The sequence below is a fragment of the Hyperoodon ampullatus genome (assembly GCF_949752795.1).
Source record: "Hyperoodon ampullatus genome assembly, chromosome: 1".
NCBI classification, from domain to species: Eukaryota; Metazoa; Chordata; class Mammalia; order Artiodactyla; family Ziphiidae; genus Hyperoodon; species Hyperoodon ampullatus.
Genome location: NC_136914.1, coordinates 51,067,029 through 51,086,420, shown reverse-complemented (window position 1 = coordinate 51,086,420; position 19,392 = coordinate 51,067,029). Strand labels below are relative to the sequence as shown.

General features: G+C 36.3%; 1 protein-coding gene across 2 annotated transcripts in view; it reads right to left on the bottom strand.

The window, feature by feature from the left end:
- Positions 1–4,142: 4,142 nt before the first annotated feature.
- Positions 4,143–19,392, bottom strand: part of RASSF6 (Ras association domain family member 6) — a gene marked incomplete at both ends in the record, with an annotated part of 46,176 nt that continues 30,926 nt past the window's right edge. The window contains 6 exons of one of the 2 annotated variants that reach the window (XM_079705248.1): positions 4,143–4,218; positions 4,316–4,413; positions 4,510–4,628; positions 14,432–14,483; positions 14,817–14,918; positions 18,106–18,290. In XM_079705248.1, the coding sequence (XP_079561374.1) occupies positions 4,143–4,218; positions 4,316–4,413; positions 4,510–4,628; positions 14,432–14,483; positions 14,817–14,918; positions 18,106–18,290 (632 nt within the window). The remainder of the gene's footprint in view (positions 4,219–4,315; positions 4,414–4,509; positions 4,629–14,431; positions 14,484–14,816; positions 14,919–18,105; positions 18,291–19,392) is intronic. The other variant, XM_079705247.1, reaches the window with a different exon arrangement.

Genomic DNA, 19,392 nt, shown 5'->3' with positions numbered 1-19,392 from the left:
TCATTCTTTTATTCATTCATTAATTCATTCAGTCCTTTATTCAACTGATTTTTATTGAGCACATCCAATACACAGGACACCATATTAAGTACAACAAAGTATACAAAGATGAATGTGACAGGTCCTCTACCATTAATAAGTATAACATTATCTAGAACTGAATTTGAACTAATATGTACCTGGTAGTGAAATATTTGGACCACCTAAAACAAGGATGAACGGTTTTGTGACAAAAGTTTATATTCTTGTATTATGTAAAGATGACTCTGAAGTGAAAAGATTTTTGTCTCAGAAATTATATCAGTTATCTATTGTGATGTAACAAATTATCCTAAAACGTAGCAGCATACTACAACAAACATTTCGTACCTCACACACTTTCTGAGGATCAGGAATCCAGGAGTGGTTTAGCTGGGATTTCTGGCTCAGGTCTCTCATGAGGTTGTAGTCAAGCTCTTTGCCAGGGCTGCAGTCATTGAAGGCTTGACTCGGGCTGGCCGATGATGCACTCCCACGGCTGTGGGCTGTGGACAGGGTGCCTCAGTTCCTTGTTGGCTTCTGGGCTTTTGGAAGAAGGTCTCAGTTCCTGTTATATAGGCCTTTCCCTAGGGCTACTCTGGATGTGGCAGTTGGCTCCCCCCAGAGCCAGCAATCCAAGAGAACAAACAAGGAGGACACCACAGTGACTTTTATGACCTAGTCTCCAAAGCCACACCCTGGCACTTCTGTTTTCCTCTGTTCCTTAGAAGTGAGTTACTAAGTCCAGCCCATTGGCAAGGTGAGGAAGATTAGGCTCCATATCTTGAGAGGAGGAGTATCAAAGACTTCATACATATATTTTAAAACTACCACGGTAGTGATGTTAACATCTCACTTGAATAATTTATTTGAATTTTTTTGCATCTAGTAGAACTCTGTGCTTGCATGTACTTGCTACTTTTTTGTTGGCAATTTTTTAATCATACATTTTCTATTTCCTAAATAGAAAAAGCAATACATGTTCATTACAGATTATTTAACAAGTGTAGAAAAATATGAAAAACAGAATCACCCATACATAATTCTACAAACCAGACATAACCACATTTAACATGTTTTTGGTTTGTAGTGTTTATGTACAAATAATAATATACTTACATATATAAACATATATCTATATATCTTATGGATAATAAACTTTTGGATATTGTATCTATATTCTTATCCAGATACATAAGGAGAATTTACTCTTATAATTAAAATTTATTAGAAAACAATTTAAGAGCTGCATAACATTCTATAGGTAAATGTTTCTTTCCTTCCTTAATCTTTTTTTCCTATTTTTGAACATTAGGCTATTTACTTCCTTTTATCACAATAAATAATAATCATCTTTACATAGTGTCTTTGTATATCTGATTATTTTCATATAAGATCCTACAATTAGAATTATAGGATGAACTTATTACGAAATTGCTTTCAAGGAAAGTTATATTCATTTGTAATTCTACCAGTAGTTTAAGTGCCCATCTCATTGTAATTTGTTGAGTATTTAGTATTATCATTTCTTAATCTTCTTTAATAGATGAATTTCACTTTCCTTTGCTTTGCATTTTGTTGACATGCCAGTTATTTTATTGCATCTCTGCTCCAAATTCACTTTGCTGTTGTCTGTGAAAATGTACATGGGAGCCTTTCTATATGCTTCCTTTGCAGCTTACATGATGTCATGCTTTGTCAGTAAGGGGCACTGGAGAAACACTGTAGGAGGAAGTTGGACTTTCCTGATTCTGGGAAGCTGACTTTCTTCCTTCACTGCTCTACCCAGAGTGGTTTCTTCAGTGCTAGTTGCCTGTAGGGTGCAGCTTTCTTTATCTTGTGTTCCTCCAACCCCTTTTGATTTGGTTTGTGGTGGCACGGCCTGGAGGCCCAGTAGAGGCCTGTGTCCTAGCTCAGATCATTACTCTCCATACCTTCTCAACTTGGTGCATGCTCTCAGAGAGTGCCTTGTGGGGCTGATCATCTGGTAAGCCATTTGCCCCACCTTTGTCCCATGCAACCTCAAAGATGCCACAGTCCAAGGCATACACAGAGTTGTACTAGGTTCCTGCAGAGATGGCCCCTGAAGCCCCCCCCCCCCAGTCCTAGCAGCACTGGCAGCAGTGCCCCTGATTTCATTTGTGTGCCTACCCTTCAGCCTCAGCTTACCTGTTCCCCCAGACTTTATTTCCTGTAGACCTCCAGGCACCGACACTCTGTGATCTGGCTTTGTGCCTGCAGAGAAGCCCCAAGTCCCTCTGCTCACCTGCCCACCTGATCCACACTCCAGAGAGTTGTTCCTGATTGGTCTATGACTGTGGCCCTGCTGTGTCCTGGGCAACCAGAGGATGTCTCCCCAATCCACTGGGCTGCAATCACACCTTCTCCAATGAATTCTCAGCTCCTCTCTCCAAGCTTTTCATTTGTGGGGTATTCTTCCTCAGGCTTAGGGTACCCTTTGGAGCTCTCTTCACATTTTTATAATTACTCTATCATCACCGCTAAGTAATTCTTTATATTAAATTTCGCCTGTTTAAATGACTGTGTGGTTTCTGTCTCCTGATTAGACACAGACTAATACAACTGATCACTATTAAGATACAACTTTTTTCACATACTTAGTAGCCATTTGCATTTCCTCTTCTGCAATTTTACTTTTCAAGCCATATGTCTTATTTATTCTATCCAGGCATGGTATTTTTTAATGCATTTTGTAGACTTTCAATATATTAAAGATGAATCTTTTGTCATGTTTATGGCAGATACTTGACACTACTTTAAATAAGCATACCGAATTTTAAACATTACATTTGCTTTATTTTTGTGAGATGGGATTTTCTTATTAACTGATAGATAATAGGATGAAGATGCAAGCCCATGTCTTATTCAATAAAGGAGATTTCCTAGGACTGAAAAGCTCACAGCACACTTTTACTTTCGTCTGGTTTAGGATTTGGTTACACTGAGAAGTAATACCTTTGTCTTAAACATGTTTCATATTTTGATAATTGATCTTCCAACTGGGTTTATTACATTCAACCTTACCCCATAGTGTGCGTAATATAATCAGTTTAATCCAATGCTTATGAGGAATGCAAATAGAAGTAGTAGTGGAAGGGAAAAGAGCTGCATAAAACTCCCTTTTAATATAGAGTTCATAAATAAAATCATAGATGATACTTGTGGCATTCTCAGTGCTTTTTCAGATTGGTTACGTGTACTTGATGGACCCTGAGTGTTGTTTTGTAGAATGAGTTGTCTTGGAGAAAAAGGGCAGAGCTCCAGATTTCCTGCCCAACTTCGGCTACCACAGCTTTGCATTATCTTCTATATTCTTTCAGCAACAAATGGTTATCATGGGTCAAGTCTTAGCCTAGCCAACAAAATACACTAAATCTCTGTGATATGTTTGTTTGGAAAAAATAAAGAAAACTAGTTCAATTGACAAAAGAAAAGCTTAAGAACACTTCTGAAAGTCATCAGTAGAACAGAGGGGGGAAAAAAAAGAAGGGCTTAGGTTGAGAAAATTACAATTTGGATTTCTTAACAGAGTCTATAATCTTTTCCATCCCAAAGGACAGATAGCTCTGATGTTATAGATAGCCCAAAGCCACATATCCATAGAAAGATAGTCCTAGATTTTATGAAAAGGCTAGAGTTTAAGGAGCTGTGAAACACCATCACCATCAGATTCCTTGGTGGGGTAGTAATGTGCTGATTTTTTATTTTAAGAGCTGGCAGCTTTTACTTCTGAATCATTTCTGAGAGTCAGTTGATGAAAGTTCTCTTGACAGTTGAAGCTAAAATAAGTTTAAGCTGCATGGCATCTGAAGATGCCATTTAAATTCAAGTTCATTGAGTGTTTTACTATAAAAACTATTTGAAATACATAGTATCCGAGCTTATTCCAGCTACTGAAACTAAATTCAAGTTCCTTCAGTCCAACTGTGAACCCTACTTAACTTCTTCAGTTTAAAGAGAGACAAGCTTTTTCCACATTCAATTTCCTACAGATTCAAGTTCACATATATTTGTATAAATGCAAGTATAGAATTTATGCACTCAAATAGTTGTAACACCCTTCTAATTTTGTTGAAGTGTTTTAGCAATAGTGACCTGTATTGCTAAACTGTTGTCTCTGTTTTTATTACCTGTTTACTTTGAAGACATTTCAGTATGATAGCCTTTTCTGTACTGAATCTGAAATAAGGAGAAAAAGAGTATTAACAACTGGACACATTTTGTGCCTTGAACCTATTAAAGAACAAAGCACCCAGTGTGCAAGCTCTTAACTTACTTTGTTATTGTTCTTTGAATCTCTCTTTTCTCTTCTTCATTTAATCTTTGAAGGATGGATTCCAGGAGAGAAAAATGAAAGTTAATATACTGAGCCACCTGAAAGAAAAACAAACAAAAAAAAGCAGAGCATTTGTGTGAGAGATGCTGAGTGAGGAGAGAGCAAAGACAGATCCAGGGCAATGGCATCCATACATCACTGCTAATTTCTTCTGCATCTTTATCCATGAGGAAAATGCGAGCATTCTTTTTGGATGGTCCCTGTAGGAGTCTATGCAGTAGCGGAATGTCTGTTGCCTTTAGCCGTCTCTGCTCTGCAAATGAAAATAAGAATCAACTACAGTCAGGAGTCCATTCTAGAGAAAAAAAAAGAAACATAATTTGTCCATTCATTTTGCTTCTTCAGCTCACTTTGAAAGACCTAAAAAGAACATACAACAGGAGGAACTCACTCAAAAAAGTAAATTGAAATTAAAACATTTAAATGAACTAAAAATGGACTTCTTTCTCTTGCTATCCTTCAGGGTTTGACTTTCTATCTCAGAATGCCAACTTTGCCTTTGGTTTGGATGTCCAGACAAATCTTCAGTCTCATTTATGCCTTTTATCATGCAACACTCTTAAAATTTTTTTTACAATTTTTTCATTCATTCAACAAATATTTATTGATCTTTCCTAGTTCCATTAATGTAATTCTATCTTTCTAGCAGTTCAGATCCAAAACCTTGTAATTATCTTCAGTTCTTCATTTCTCTCTCACCCCACGTCCAATCCTTGGCTTTTCTTAAAAATATATTCAGAATTGTTATTCGCATCAGGGGTATTTTTTATTATTTCGTTAAACTATGGACTTCATCCATTCAACCATAATAATGAGATGAGAAAAAAATAACTTCCTATTTGGTATAGTCCCAGAACTTCAAATTTCCAAAAGTCACAAATACTGCCACCACAAAATACTTCTAGCTTTCTGCTGAAGTAGTTTCACATCTGTGATTTCATTTTAGGACACAGTGCCTTTACATTCATTTTCTTTCATCCTTCCTTCCTCAAACATTTTTTGAGTTACAACTATGTACCAGGCCTTGTTCTCTGTAGTGGGTACACTACAGAAAAAAGCAGACTAAAATCACTTCCCTCATGAGCCTTACACTCTAGTGGAGAAGAAGATGATAAGGAAGATACATCAATAAGACATGTCACATATAGTGATAAGTATTCAGGGGAAAAAATAAAGCAAGGGAGGGGGTAGAAAGCATGCACATGTGTAAATATGTGTGTGCAGGGGAGAAGTTTGCAATTATTGTAGGGTGGTGGAGGAAGGCCTCACTGAAGATGTAACATTTGAGCAAAGACCTGAAGGAGATGAGAGAGGAACCATGAAGCTATTTAGGGGAAGTGTGTGCCAAAAGGGTAAGTAAATCAATAGAGCACCTCTGAGGTCAGTGCATGCCTAATGCTGTGAAAGAGCAGCAAGGGAACAGGGTGGCTGGCACGGAGATGAGGGGAGGGTTGTTAAATGATGAAGAGAAGAGGTAATGGGACCAGCACAAAGATTGTGACTTTACTGTCAGAAGAGAGACCATCAGAGGATCTAAGAAGAGGTGTGACATGGTCTGACTTCCATGGTTAAAGAATAACCTGTCTGCTCTGTTGACGTAGACTGAAGGGAAAAACGTGGACCAGTTAGTCCTTTCTACAGTATCACGTGTTTCCTTGGGCTTTTAAAAGTTCCAAGTGTCAGAACTGTTCTCATCCCCTGGACTGGACCTACCCCAGGAAAAAGGGCAAGAGAGGATCTAGAACATAGAAGTCCAGCTTCCCCACAATTAAAGTGACATCCATTCCTATGTCCACAGAGTCAGTGTTCATTGCTTTAATTCCTCTACCTTTTCTGAAGCAATGGGGAACCCCATAATTTAGCTCCTGTCATTAACCCACCAGAATCCTCTTCTGACCTTTACATCTTGTATTAACTTGGTTTTGCATCCTCAATTTGCTTCATTCTTGATATCATAGGGCAATGTTCCTTGCTTCATGGTCACCTGGGATAATTATTAGAAATATGCATTCCCAGACTGTCCTCAGATCTGGAGGGGCTTGAGAATTTGTATTCTAAATGAACTCTCCAGGTAATTCTGAAGTGTGCTACAATTTGAGAAACACTGTTATAGATCATGCGCTTAGCAGATAAAAGGTATTAAAAAACACAGCCATCTATTTTCCACATTACTACCTAAACAGGTGCTATAAGCTCCATTCTTTTCTCTATTCCTGGTCCCTAAAAAGGTCCTAGTTATGATTATCTTCACTTCTGGATTTCATGTATAAGAAATTTTGACACATTTTAAAAGAAAACATAATTTTCACAGGTAAAACTGAAATAACTACATTTTACAGTAAAAATAAGCATTTTCCCCTGATTTTAAAAATAGCATACATATTGGGGAGGGGAAAGGACGTTATATAGGTCAAAGAGTACAAATTTTCAGTTATTAGAAGAATAATTTCTGAGGATCGAATGTACACTTGAAGGTTGCTGAGAGTAGATCTTAAGCATTCTTAGCCCAAGAAAAAAAAGAGTTAACTATGTAAGCTGATGGATGTGTTGATTATCTTGATCTTGCTAATCATTGCACAGTGTACATGTATGTCCAATCATCACATTGTACACAATACAAATATATACAATTATATTTGTCAGTTATTCTGAATTATTCCTCAATAACATACATACTACTGTAATTATGAGGAAGAGAATAAGGCAGAGAGTAAAAATCACCTGGAATCCCAGAACTCTAGGATAAGCAGCTTTTCACTTTTTGTGGTCATCCCTTCACATATCTCTTTATGCACACACACAAAAAATACATAAAGGTGGTCGTATCACACTTGCTATTTTTATTGTACACATATATTTTTAAAAATCATAATTTGTTTTTTGTTTTTTCCTTTTGTGCTTTTTCTCCTTCCCATTGTCTTTTCTGTATCTCCCCAACCCCCTAACCAAGTAATCAATGTTAATGGCTTGGTATTTATCTTTCCATACCTTTCTCCCTGATCATGTGATCATATAAACTACATATATAAATAGGGATTTATAATTCTTTTTTTAAAATGGGATCATACTATATACAGTTATAGGCATCTGCATTTTTAATTAAATGTATATTATAGAATTCCTTCCATTCAACTGGTATGTATCTAACTCATTTCATTTAATGGTTGCATAATAATCACTTATTAAATCATTCCTCTATGACGGGTAACTTGGTCTTTAGCTTTTTGTCATTATAAATAGCCTTGCACATAAATCTGTAGTCAGTAGTCCTTTTATTTTTGTGAAACAGATTCTCACCAGTGGAATTGCTGGGCTAAAGGATATGTATACTGTGGATTTTAACAAATGTTGCTAGAATGAATTTTAAGAAAGTAGACAGACAGATCTTCACCAGAATTGCAAGAACATATGCTTTTACCCTTATCCACACCAGACATAGGTGATAATATTACATTGAATTTAAGGATTGAATTTACATTTCCTTAACTTCTGCATTTCCTTTAATATTTGTATTTCCTTGAGTTTAAGGCTTTCCTAAAAATATTTACTGGTTACTTTGATATTCTTTGAATTGCTTTATCATACTTTATTTGTATTGGATTGTCTTTTCACTATCATTTCGCAAGAACTTTTTTTTTCTTTCTTTTTTTTTTTTTTTGCGGTACACGGGCCTCTCACTGTTGTGGCCTCTCCCATGGTGGAGCACAGGCTCCGGACGCGCAGGCTCAGCGGCCATGGCTCATGGGCCCAGCCACTCCGCGGCATGTGGGATCTTCCCGGACCGGGGCACGAACCCATGTCCCCTGCATCGGCAGGTGGACTCTCAACCACTGAGCCACCAGGGAAGCCCTGCAAGAACTTTTTGATATTGTAGGTATTAATATTTTTCTGATATTCTTCATAATGCTTGTATCTTTTTATTTCTTTTTAAAAAATTATTTATTTTCTTATTAGTCGTCCATTTTATCCACATCAGTGTATACACGTCAATCCCAATCTCCCAATTCATCACCCCCCACCCCCCGCTGCTTTCCCCTCTTGGTGTCCATATGTTTGTTCTCTACATCTGTGCCTCAATTTCTGCCCTGCAAACTCATTCATCTGTACCATTTCCTAGGTTCCACATATATGCTTTAATATATGATATTTGTTTTTCTCTTTCTGGCTTACTTCACTCTGTATGACAGTCTCTAGATGCATCCACGTCTCTACAAATGACCCAATTTCGTTCCTTTTTATGGCTGAGTAATATTCCATTGTATATATGTACCACATCTTCTTTATCCATTCATCTGTCGATGGGCATTTAGGTTGCTTCCATGACCTGGCTATTGTAAATAGTGCTGCAATGAAATTGGGGTGCATGTGTCTTTTTGAATTATGGTTTTCTCTGGGTATATGCCCAGTAGTGGGATTGATGGGTCATATGGTAATTCTATTCTTAGTTCTTTAAGGAACCTCCATACTGTTCTCCATAGTGGCCGTATCAATTCACATTCCCACCAACAGTGCAAGAGGGTTCCCTTTTCTCCACACCCTCTCCAGCATTTGTTCTTTGTAGATTTTCTGATGATACCCATTCTAACTGGTGTGAGGTGATACCTCATTGTAGTTTTGATTTGCATTTCTCTAATGATTAATGATCTTGAGCAGCATTCCATGTGCTTCTTGGCCATCTGTATGTCTTCTATGGAGAAATGTCTATTTAGGTCTTCTGTCCATTTTTGGATTGGGTTGTTTGCTTTTTTACTATTGAGCTGCATGAGCTGTTTATATATTTTGGAGATTAATCCTTTGTCCAATGATTCATTTGCAAATATTTTCTCCCATTCTGAGGGTTGTCTTTTCGTCTTGTTTATGGTTTCCTTTTCTGTGCAAAACCTTTGAAGTTTCATTAGGTCCCACTTGTTTATTATTGTTTTTATTTCCATTACTCTAGGAGGTAGATCAAAAAATATCTTGGTGTGATTTATGTCAAAGAATGTTCTGCTTATATTTTCCTCAAAGAGTTTTATAGTGCCTGGTCTTACATTTAGGTCTTTAATGCATTTTGGGTTTATTTTTGTGTATGTTTTTAGGGAGTGCTCTAATTTCATTCTTTTACATGTAGCTGTCCAGTTTTCCCAGCACCACTTATTGAAGAGGCTGTCTTTTCTCCATTGTATATCCTTGCCACCTTTGTTATAGATTAGTTGACCATAGGTGTGTGGGTTTACCTCTGGACTTTCTATCCTGTTCCATTGATCTATATTTCTGTTTTTGTGCCAGTACCATATTGTCTTGATTACTGTAGCTTTGTAGTATAGTCTGAAGTCGGGGATTCTGATTCCTCCAGCTCCAGTTTTTTCCCTCAAGACTGCTTTGGCTATTTGGGGTTTTAAGAGTTTTTTGTTCTAGTTCTGTAAAAAATGTCATTGGTAGTTTGTTAGGGATTGCAATGAATCTGTAGATTGCTTTGGGTAGTATAGTCATTTTCACAATGTTGATTCTTCCAATCCAAGAACATGGTATATCTCTCCATCTGTTGATATCATCTTTAATTTCTTTCATCAGTGTATTATAGTTTCCTGCATACAGGTCTTTTGTCTCCCTAAGTAAGTTTATTCCTAGGTATTTTATTCTTTTTGTTGTAGTGGTACATGGGAGTGTTTCCTTAATTTCTCTTTCAGATTTTTCATCATTAGTGTATTGGAATGCAAGAGATTTCTGTGCATTAATTTTGTATCCTGCAACTTTACCAAATTCATTGATTAGCTCTAGTAGTTTTCTGGTGGTATCTTTAGGATTCTCTGTGTATAGTAGCATGTCATCTGCAAACAGTGACAGTTTTACTTCTTCTTTTCCAATTTGTGTTCCTTTTATTTCTTTTTCTTCTCTGATTGCCATGGCTAGGACTTCCAAAACTATGTTGAATAACAGTGGTGAGAGTGGACATCCTTGTCTTGTTCCTGATCCTAGGGGAAATGCTTTCAGTTTTTCACCATTGAGAATGATGTTTGCTGTGTGTTTGTCATATATGGCCTTTATTATGCTGAAGTAGGTTCCCTCTATGCCCACTTTCTGGAGAGCTTTTATCATAAATCGGTGTCGAATTTTGTCAAAAGCTTTTTCTGCATCTATTAAGATGATCATATGGTTTTTATTCTTCAATTTGTTAATATGGTGTATCACGTTGATTGATTTGCATATATTGAAGAATCCTTCCATCTCTGGAATAAATCCCACTTGATTATGCTGTATGATCCTTTTAATGTGTTGTTGGATTCTTTGCTAATATTTTGTTGAGGATTTTTGCATCTATATTCATCAGTGATATTGGTCTGTAATTTTCTTTTCTTATAGTATCTTTGTCTGGTTTTGGTATCAGAGTGATGGTGGACTCATAGAGTGAGTTTGGGAGTTTTCCTTCTTCTGCAATTGTTTGGAATAGTTTGAGAAGGATGAGTGTTAGCTCTTCTCTAAATGTTTGATAGAATTCACCTGTGAAATCATCTGGTCCTGGACTTTTGTTTGTTGGAAGATTTTAAATCACAGTTTCAATTTCATTACTTGTGATTTGTCTGTTCATATTTTCTATTTCTTCCTGGTTCAGTCTTGGAAGGTTATACCTTTCTAAGAATTTGCCCATTTCTTCCAAGTTGTCCATTTTATTGGCATAGAGTTGCTTGTAGTAGTCTCTTAGGATGCTTTGTATTTCTGCAGTGTCAGTTGTAACTTCTCCATTTCCGTTTCTAATTTTATTGATTTGAGTCCTCTCCCTCTTTTTCTTGATGAGGCTGGCTAGTGGTTTATCAATTTTGTTTATCTTCTCAAAGAACCAGCTTTCCATTTTATTGATCTTTGCTATTGTTTTCTTTGTTTCTATTTCATTTATTTCTGCTCTGATCTTTATGATTTCTTTCCTTCTGCTAACTCTGGGTTTTGTTTGTTTTTCTTTCCCTAGTTCCTTTAGGTGTAACATTAGATTGTTTATTTGAGATTTTTCTTGTTTCTTGAGGTAGGCTTGTATAGCTATAAACTTCCCTCTTAGAACTGCTTTTGCTGCATCCCGTAGGTTTTGGATCATTGAGTTTTCATTGTCATTTGTTTCTAGGTATTTTTTGATTTCCTGTTTGATTTCTTTAGGGATCTCTTGGTTATTTAGTAACATATTGTTTGTGTTTTTCCATTTTTTCCCCTGTAATTGATTTCTAATCTCATAGTGTTGTGGTCAGAAAAGATGCTTGGTATGATTTCAGTTTTGTTAAATTTACTGATTTGTCACCCAAGATGTGATCTATCCTAGAGAATGTTCCGTGCGCACTGGAAAAGAAAGTGTAATCTTCTGTTTTTGGATGGAATGTCTTATAAATATCAATTAAATCTATGTGGTCTATTGTGTCATCTAAAGCTTGTGTTTCCTTATTAATTTTCTGTATGGATGATCCATCCATTGGTGTAAGTGAGGTGTTAAAGTCCCCCAGTATTACTGTGTTACTCTCGATTTCCTCTTTTAGAGCTGTTAGTAGTTGCCTTATGTATTGAGGTGCTCCTATGTTGGGTGCATATATATTTATAATTGTTATATCTTCTTCTTGGATTGATCCCTTGATCACTATGTAGTGTCCTTCCTTGTCTCTTGCAACATTCTTTATTTTAAAGTCTATTTCATCTGATATGAGTATTGCTACTCCAGCTTTCTTTTGATTTCCGTTTGCATGGAATATCTTTTTCCATCCCCTCACTTTCAGTCAGTATGTGTCCCTAGGTCTGAAGTGGGTCTCTTGTAGACAGCATATATATGGGTCTTGTTTTTGTGTCCATTCAACAAGCCTGTGTCTTTTGGTTGGAGCATTTAATCCTTTCACATTTAAGGTAATTATCAATATGTATGTTCCTATTACCATTTTCTTTATTGTTTTGGGTTTGTTTTTGTAGGTTCTTTTCTTCTCCTGTGTTTCCCACTTAGAGAAGTTCCTTTAGCATTTGTTGTAAAGCTGGTTTGGTGGTGCTGAATTCTCTTAGCTTTTGCTTGTCTGTAAAGCTTTTGATTTCTCCATCATACCTGAATGAGATCCTTGCTGGGTAATCTTGGTTGTAGGTTCTTCCCATTCATCACTTTAAGTCTATCATGCCACTCCCTTCTGGCTTGTAGAGTTTCTGCTGAGAAATCAGTTGTTAACCTTATGGGAGTTCCCTTGTATGTTTTTTTTCATTTTTCCCTTGCTGCTTTCAATAATTTTTCTTTGCCATTAATTTTTGCCAATTTGATTACTATGTGTCTCGGCATGTTTCTCCTTGGGTTTGTCCTGTATGGGACTCTCTGCGTTTCCTGGACTTGGGTGGCTATTTCCTTTCCCATGTTAGGGAAGTTTTCAGCTATAATCTCTTCAAATATTTTCTCAGGTCCTTTCTCTCTTCTCGTTCTTGGACCCCTATAATGCGAATGTTGTTGGGTTTAATGTTGTCCCAGAGGTCTCTTAGGCTGTCTGCATTTCTTTTCATTCTTTTTTCTTTATTCTGTTCCAAAGCAGTGAATTCTACCGTTGTGTCTTCCAGGTCACTTATCCGTTTTTCTACCTCAGTTATTCTGCTATTGATTCCTTCTAGTGCATTTTTCATTTCAGTTATTGTATTGTTCATCTCTGTTTGTTTGTTCTTTAATTCTTCTAGATCTTTGTTAAACATTTTTTGCACCTTCTCAATCTTTGCTTCCATTCTTTTTCTGAGGTCCTGGATTATCTTCACTATCATTATTCTGAATTCTTTTTCTGGAAGGTTTTCTCTCTCCACTTCATTTAGTTGTTTTTCTGGGGTTTTATCTTGTTCCTTCATCTGGTACGTAGCCCTCTGCCTTTTCATCTTGTCTATCTTTCTGTGAATGTATTTTTTGTTCCACAGGCTGCAGGATTGTAGTTCTTCTTGCTTCTGGTCTCTGCCCTCATTCTGGGTCTTTAACTATTTGCTGGGCTCTTTTTCAGAGGCAGCAGGGTAGAAAGACACCACAGGGTCTGCTTCTAGTTCTTCTGCTTCTGCTCCAATTCGTCTTCAGTGGTGCCTATCTCTGTGATTTCCTTCCATAGCAGTTGATAGTTGAATCAATTTTAAAACTTTGTTTATATGTCTACAGTTGCTTTCATTGTGACCCTTCTTCATAATGTTTGTAGCTTTTATCAATACATTTTTATACAGTTCAATGTTTCTACCTTTTAGTTCTTTTCTAAAACAACTAGAATGAATACACACACACACACACTCTTAGAATTTTCAAAAATTTAATATATTTCTTATATTTAAGCTTTGATTTATAAGGACTTTAATTTGGTATGTGTTTGGAAATCCAGCTTTCATTTTCTTGTAATTGTTCCAGATCAAAATGTATTATTTTATTCTATTCAATTTCTGGCTCAAACATTCTGATACTTAAATTATAACCTGAGCTATTTTTATAATTTAACATTTAAATTTTTTCAGTTTTAAGGCTTTCAAAAATTTCATTTTAGTATTGCTTTAGGGTTTCTCTAATCTTTCACTCCCTACTCCTAGCACCCCACATATAGCCTCTTTCCAATGTCCTGCTGCTAAACTTTTACCTCCACCACAAAGTTCTGCACATTTTTCTCTACTGAGGAAGAGAGAACACTCCCACAATGTGTCAGACAATCTGCTAAGAAAGATGAGGAAGAAATGCTATTTAATGATGACTCTAGTAAGAGCTAGAATGATAAGGGAAAGTGAAAAAGAAAGAAGTACAGAGGTCAACTTAAATGCCTAACAATTCCTGGGAACCTTCCACCTATTATCCAGTGGTCTTTGATCGTCATTCAGATAATTTAATGACTGGCCAACAAGCAAAGTCTTTTGTATTATAAACTCTTCTAGGATACCGTAATCTTAGGGTGTCTTCCTCTGAAATTGTGAAATACAAATAATGTAAAACACTCCCCCTCTCTTCCTTCTTCCTTCCCTCCCTCCCGTTCTTCCACAGAAGGAGGTAAACTGCTTTTCTGCCTTTCTTATGGGCAGAAAACAATAACACACTGGAGTCATGTAAGAACAACCACCAAGCTTTCTTACCTCCTGTTGCAAAAATAATGTAAAGTGCAAAATCCTGGGCACTATTTTCAATCTGTCAATGGAAAAGAAAGAACAGACATGAATTCTTTGTTGTCAATGTTTTCCAAGCCAACCAGACCCAAATTATATATGTTTCTTCACTTTCATTTTTTACTTTCAGATATAAAACCTTTTCTGCTCTCTGGGGATAATGTAATTTCTCAGGCACAGTCCATTTATATTATAAATGGACCCATGCAGTTCAAACCCGTTTTGTTCAAGGGTCAACCATACATAGGAAAGAATTCTTTGGAACTGAACATTTAATTTCAGAAAAATCCATTTATGTGTCTACAGTTAAATTATATACAAGATATTTATAGCTCAGTTCACTGATTAAGATTACCTTAAATTTTTGGAGAATTTGCTTTATTACTTCTTCAGTTCTCATATTACTGTTTATTCTGACCTTAGTTTCTGATCCAAAGGCTGGAGTGAAAATTGATGTCTAAAAGAGAAAAAAAAAGATGGATATAATTTTAAGGACTTAACGTGACAAACTAACAAGAGTCAATATTTTGACCCTGGCCTTCCTTTGGACAAAAAATCCAAGATCATCAGTTTAAAAATTTGCTTTCTTATTTTTACTTTCTTTGTTGTTGTTGAATACTGTACTATGTATGCTTTTAAGCAGCTTTATAATTTTTCTAGAGTAAGTTAGGTAAAACATCATTTGAGAATGTTCAAAACAGTTTCACTAGATAGTCACACTATTCTTCAGTGTAGTTTAAGATTTCAAAATTCCCTCCTGGTTGGGAATAATTGCTCTAAATTGTTTTAGTTTGAACTGTATAAAATCACTCCTTTTTGGTTGGTCAGAAATGGTCCAGTGTTGGCAATTTCATATGGTTCAGCCTATATCTCAACTGAGGATTGAGGTAAAAGTGTTGCTAATTGAATATCTAGAACAATATTTCCTGCAAATTGCTCTAATCAAGAGTCTGCCTTTTAGATAATACTTGGTAAAAGATTTCTATGGTCAGATAAGTCTGACACATTCCTCATAGGGATTAGTAATGCACCATAAAAAAATCATAAGAAACATATAACCATAAAATTTTTCTTATTATTTGATCATTATTCCTATTTTTAAATGAATAGAATCCTGAGAGAGATGAAAAAATATTAAATGGAAAATTCCAGAAGTAAACAATTCATACGTTTTAAATTGTGTGCCATTCTGAGTAGCATGATAAAATCTTGCACCATCCTACTCCATCTGGCCGAAGATCCCCAACCATTGACAATGTCTGTTCCTGACAGCCAACTATCGACGTCATCATGGCTTGATGGTCCAGGATCATCTGAAGCAGATGATCCCCCTTCTGACATACTGTCAGAAGGTCAAGAGTAGCCTAATGCTGCATCACCATGCCTCCGTTATTCACCTCACTTCATCTCATCATACCACAGGTATTTTATCATCTCACACCCTTACAAAGGTGAATACAGTGCAATAAGATATTTTGAGAGAGATGGAGGAAGAGAGAGACCACATTCACATAACATTTTTTACAGTATATTTTTATAAATATTCTACCTTATTATTAGATATTGTTGTTAACCTCTTATTTTGCCTAATTTATACATTAAACTTTATCATAGGTATGTATGTATAGGGAAAAACATAGTATATATAGAATTCAGTACTATCTTCAGTTTCAGGTATCCACTGGGAGTCTTGGAATGTATTCTCTTGGGACTACTGCATCACAATATAAGCCTCTAATACTGGAGGCATTATCAAGAGGTTTCATGATATAAAAACATATCTTACAACTATATCAACTTAAATTCCTAGATGCCCATCATTGCATACACATTGATAGAGTGCTTTGAGTTACGGGGTTTTGTTTTCTGCTAGTTATTATACTGCAGTGAATGATATTTGTGTGAAATATCTTTAGTTCCACTTGATCTTTCAATCAATATCAATAAAGCTAATGTAAACAGAGTTCTTCCTTTATGCAGATACTTATGCTAAGTACTGAACTCACCTCGTTCCACTTAATCCCATCAACAGCCTTGTAAAGAAGGAAAGATGAAGGAATGAAGGCTAAGAGATTGAGTAATTTTTTATTTGCTCAGCAAGGATTTGCAATCAGGTCATCAGGCTGCAACGCCCAAGCATTCAGCTATGATGCTGTGCTGCCAACTTAGTGCCCATTTCATTCTTAGCCCCGCATATCCCATCTGGAAGCTGCTCATTTGGAATACTGTGGCTTTCACAGCCTACTTTAACACAAATCACCTCACAAGTGCTGATGACATACAGCATAATTCTGAGGAGAAGAAGAAACCAGGACAATTGGTAGTTGCATATCTTTGGGGGACTGTCAATGTTACTTTTTGGCCAGGAGGAAATTCTTAAGCCAGAAAAATGTCTAATTTGAACAGAGAATTCACAAGGGAGATTTCTCCATACCAGTCTCCAAAGGAACATATGGATACTCTCCCAAGGGATGAAAAAAAAAAGGGAAAAATGTAGAAAGCCCAAAAGAAAAAAAGCTTATGATGAATGAGTCAATATTTTGTATGAAAGGGCTTAGAGTGGTGCCTTGCACAGAGTGAGTGCTTTTTAAGTATTTATTAAATGAATGGATGAATGATCGTTATAGTACATGACATGAAAAATTTGAGTTCTACAAAAACATGATGTGTTTCCTACCTTCCGCCAAGTTAAATGTCTTATAAATACTATAGAAAGGCACATATAAATTTAACACATATTAAGTGAAAAAAATCAAAATGCAAATAGTATAAACTACAATGGCACTTGTGTAAAAACTGCTATGGGTTTATGTATAAGACCTGGAAAATTTAATTGATCAGAATAAACAAGCCTATAGCTGATTTTTTTTCCTTTTATTTAAATATTAATGTTTGAATGTGCTTTGAACCAATCTCTTTTGTAGCACTTACATATTTTAATACCATTTGAGGATGTATTGGTTTCTTTGCCCAAGCCCTGAGCTCCATGCTGGCAAAGGCATCAATTGAGTCATCTTTATATTTCCAGTGTGTATCACAGGGCCTGCCACTTAGGGTTCACTGATCATGTTGGTTAAGAACTTGGGTTCTGGCATCAGACAGAAGCTGGGTTCGGGTTCAGAGTTGCTACTTAAAAGCAGTGTGACCAGTGATGGATTGTGTAACCTCTGTAAACCTCAGTTAACTCATACATAAAGTAGGGAACATAATGGTATCTGCTTCATAGGATTGTTTTAGTGATTAATGAGATAATCCATCAAAACAGTTTAATGCTTAACACATAGAGAGTACCCAATAATAATAGTAGTAGTATATCTAAAGACATTATTTTTTTTAAATTATAAATTGAATTGAGGGCTTCCCTGGTGGCGCAGTGGTTGAGAGTCCGCCTGCCGATGCAGGGGACACGGGTTCGTGTCCCGGTCCGGGAGGATCCCACATGCTGCGGAGCGGCTGGGCCCGTGGGCCATGGCCACTGAGCCTGCGCGTCCGGAGCCTGTGCTCCGCAACGGGAGAGGCCACAACAGTGAGAGGCCCGCATACAGCAAAAAATAAAAATAAAATAAAATAAAATTGAATTGAGTGATATTGTTAGCACAATAGACAACATTCTTTTAAATGACATTAATGAAACTGTAACTCACTTCATGGTTATAAAAGTGTCCGTTAATAGAGGCCCTATGCTTCCGTCTGTCCTTTCTATCCATCATCGGAGGCTTCATCCTTTTTCTCACCAAGGTTGCTTCACTCATGGTTCTATAGAGCAATGGGGATTCAGGTTCTTCATCTGCATGAAGCTTCAGAGTGCTACTGTGATAAGATAAGTAATCTGGGGAGAATAAAGGTTATAAACCCATATAATTTAGCTGCTCACCTCTTTGCATCATGGGTGGATTTGATTACATACTTAGTAATTATATAGCTAAGCAATGGGCTATAACGCTTTTAAACAGAACATAACAATGATCTTCTTTAAGAATAGGGCCATCTAGTGACACTTGTTTTCTATTTTACCTTGGAATTTTAATTATATTGTAATTAGAGTATAAGCATGTGATACTTCATCTTTCTCTAGCACTGGTGCTTAAATAAAAATATATTTTTATTGTATCTTTGGTGCCAAGAGATTGGGATTCCCTTATGTTTAGATGAGTGTTGTCAACGGGCTAATTATAAGGACCCTTATATAAAAGATGCCAAAAGGCCATAAGACAAAAATAAGGGAATCCAGGAAGGAGCATCATGCTTGTTACAAAATCTGAGTTGTTTTAGAGACAGCAGAGAGGACTGAACTGAGAATGCTTTGAAAAAAAATTAAGCTAAACATTGGAAGTTGTTGGTAGATTCATGAAGATAATGCCAGCACCATACCCTTGTTCAGTCTGAAGTCAGTTTGGTAATATCACCATCCTGGGAATGTGAACCCCACCCCAGCCTCAGTCATCATCTTCTCCTTGGATCTCTACATGTTACATGAAAATGAAAATCCGTGTAAAATGTAAGATATCATGCCTGAGTCTCAGTAAATGACAGATACTAATATTATTACTAACACATCATCATTATTATGATTACTGTTGTCACATGTTATAGGGGCTGGCATTTTCCATTCATTTGTCAGATTTGATAATGAACTCGCTTGATGTTCAAGTAGATTTCTCTTTTTTAAATAAATGCTTGTAACAACCCTATCAAATATAGTGAATGCAGTATATCTGCCTCTGAGAAGCAATGTTATATAAATATCTATTAACCGTAATGTTCAACTTCTCAAAAGATGTAAAATTCAATCTGAAGGGCTTAGTCTAACATAGAAATCTTCTGAGTATAATAAATGATCCTAATCCTTGGGGAAAATATAAAACAATTTTATGTACACAAACTTTATTCAAACCATCAGTTCTCCCTAATCTAGTAAATCTAAGGGACTT